This window comes from Pinus tabuliformis, chromosome J (assembly GCF_031772625.1).
Source record: "Pinus tabuliformis cultivar Carrire ecotype Pingquan chromosome J, CPIR1, whole genome shotgun sequence".
Lineage (NCBI taxonomy): Eukaryota > Viridiplantae > Streptophyta > Pinopsida > Pinales > Pinaceae > Pinus > Pinus tabuliformis.
The window spans coordinates 578,636,146-578,638,312 of NC_142295.1; the positions used below are offsets into that span (position 1 = coordinate 578,636,146).

General features: G+C 33.2%; 1 protein-coding gene across 1 annotated transcript; it reads right to left on the reverse strand.

The window, feature by feature from the left end:
- Positions 1–1,158: 1,158 nt before the first annotated feature.
- Positions 1,159–1,500, reverse strand: LOC149228304 (cyclin-dependent kinase B1-1-like). Its single transcript, XM_089380732.1, has one exon. It carries the CDS (start codon positions 1,498–1,500, stop codon positions 1,159–1,161), a length of 342 nt encoding a protein of 113 aa, XP_089236858.1.
- Between the last annotated feature and the right edge of the window lie 667 nt (positions 1,501–2,167).

The following is a 2,167-nucleotide window of genomic DNA, read 5'->3' on the forward strand; positions in this document are numbered from 1 at the left end:
CTTGTTCATATGCAAATAAATTGGGATGTGATGTTCCACTGAACTTCCATTTCGCTGATCATGGAATATTGAATAGCTGGGGATCCTTGGTCTTACTAATCATTCCTTGTTCTACGGCTACTCCTTGATTGGCTAATGCATCCACATCTTCGTTATTCTGCCTTTTAATGTGAAATAATTCGATACTTTCGAACTTTTGGAGTTGCAAACTAATTTTAGAAATATAGAGGGAAGGTTCTTTTTTGACATATATTTGACTTTATGTATTTTTAAGCAGATAGGTGTTCTTTCTATTGGAGTTGGGCACTTTAATCATTTTCTTAATTGATCTTTTTGATTGGATGGTTTAATTTGAAAGATGCTAGTATATTCTCGTAGTTGCCACTATATCAATGGATAGAATTTACACCACTAACTTACTTGCATGTCTAAATCACATGTTTAAAGCATACTTAAATTAATTTTTTACAAAGAATGATTAAAAATTTATTGTATCTCTTGTTGATAACCATGTATGTTCATTAGTGAGAAATGTATTTAAAAAAATTATAAAATATATATTCAAACCAGCATTGATTCTAAAACGCGGTTTACATTCTTAAACTTATGCCTCTCTAACCATTTGCCAAGTGTTTTTTTCCAATCCATTAGCTAAACTGAGTGGTTTCCTATGCGTTACTATTTCCCTCATCCATTTCATGGTTAACTGGTTGCATTACAGGCTGAAAAAAATTTAATTTGTTTGATCCGCTAAAGAAATTTTAATTTGTTTGATCTTTTGAGCTTAACTGCTACCAGATCTCATGTAAACTGAGTGGCTGCCTATGGGTTACTAATTCCCTCACCCATTTCATGGTTAAGGGTTTGCATTACATGCAGAGGCAATATGAATTTGTTTGATATTTTGAGCTCAACTGCACATCTCATTTCAGGTTTTTTCATTACTGGTAATTTATATTTCTAGAGCTAGCTAATATTCACTTCCATAAAAAAAAAATATGATTTTAGATGGTGTTTTGGTAGAGGATTGTACATTTATCTCATCACTGGTTATTTATATTTTTTGAGCTAGAGAGTATTCAGTTTGATAAGGGTTTTTTTAGCCATTTTAAAGCTAGAGAGAAAACTTTCGACCTTCAATCCGTTCGATCTCCACAGCTAGCAATCTACAGCATATAAAAAATAAATAAAAGAGCGGAGCAGAGATTTCTTTAAGCATTTTAGCGCATCATCTGTTGTAGACTGATAGAACAAAAAAGCAGCGATATGAACTGCCCTGTGAAAATTAGAAATATATTCGTACTTGATAATGTGTTTACAACGAGAGAGCATATTGAGAGTTGTGATTTCTCTGAAAGAACTGGTAGGAAATCCTTCCTCCGTAATATCTGCACGACTTTTCTTGATAGCCACAATCTGACCAGTTTCCCTCACTTTCGCCTTGACGACATTCCCGTATGTTCCCTCCCCGAGTTTATGTATAAATTGATACTTTTCCATGTCTTCTTTCTGCTCTTTTTACGCAGAGGAGAGTTGGTAACTTAAATTGCACTCGACTGGAAAAGAGAGGAGAAGGCCATTTCTTAACGCAGTGCACTTCACAATGTGTATATGATCTGCCTCTAACTAAAATCAGCACATATTTAGTGAATTCCAAGTCGATGAAATGAAATGAGATGACTGTTGATCTTAACTTGTAAGTCGGTAGCGAATTTTGATTAAGGATAAAACCATAGAAATCAAGAGGTTGCTTTTCTAGTTAATTAATTTTCATTTGCAAATTCAGTAATGTCAAGTGAGAAATTAAGCTAAGACACTCATTATTATTATCTATTAGAAGTTTAAGGGTCGTGTTTAATATCAAAATAAAAATTTATAAAACAATTATTTTCTTAACGCCAAGAGGTGCTCTACTGCTTAATATGGCAATATGTAAAAAAATTATCTAATGTGTTATACAATATAATATCATAACAACATTTCAAAATGAAACCAAACTTCGAGGAGGAAACCTTAACCGTGAGATTTGTTTTCACCAAAACGTTGTCTCCATGAAACAAATGGTCATAACCAGAAGAATTTACACATATTGCAACCACAACCCAAAAATTCACGAGAATGAGATCAGATGATTAGTCATCATAGTACTGTTTGCTCCACAAAGATC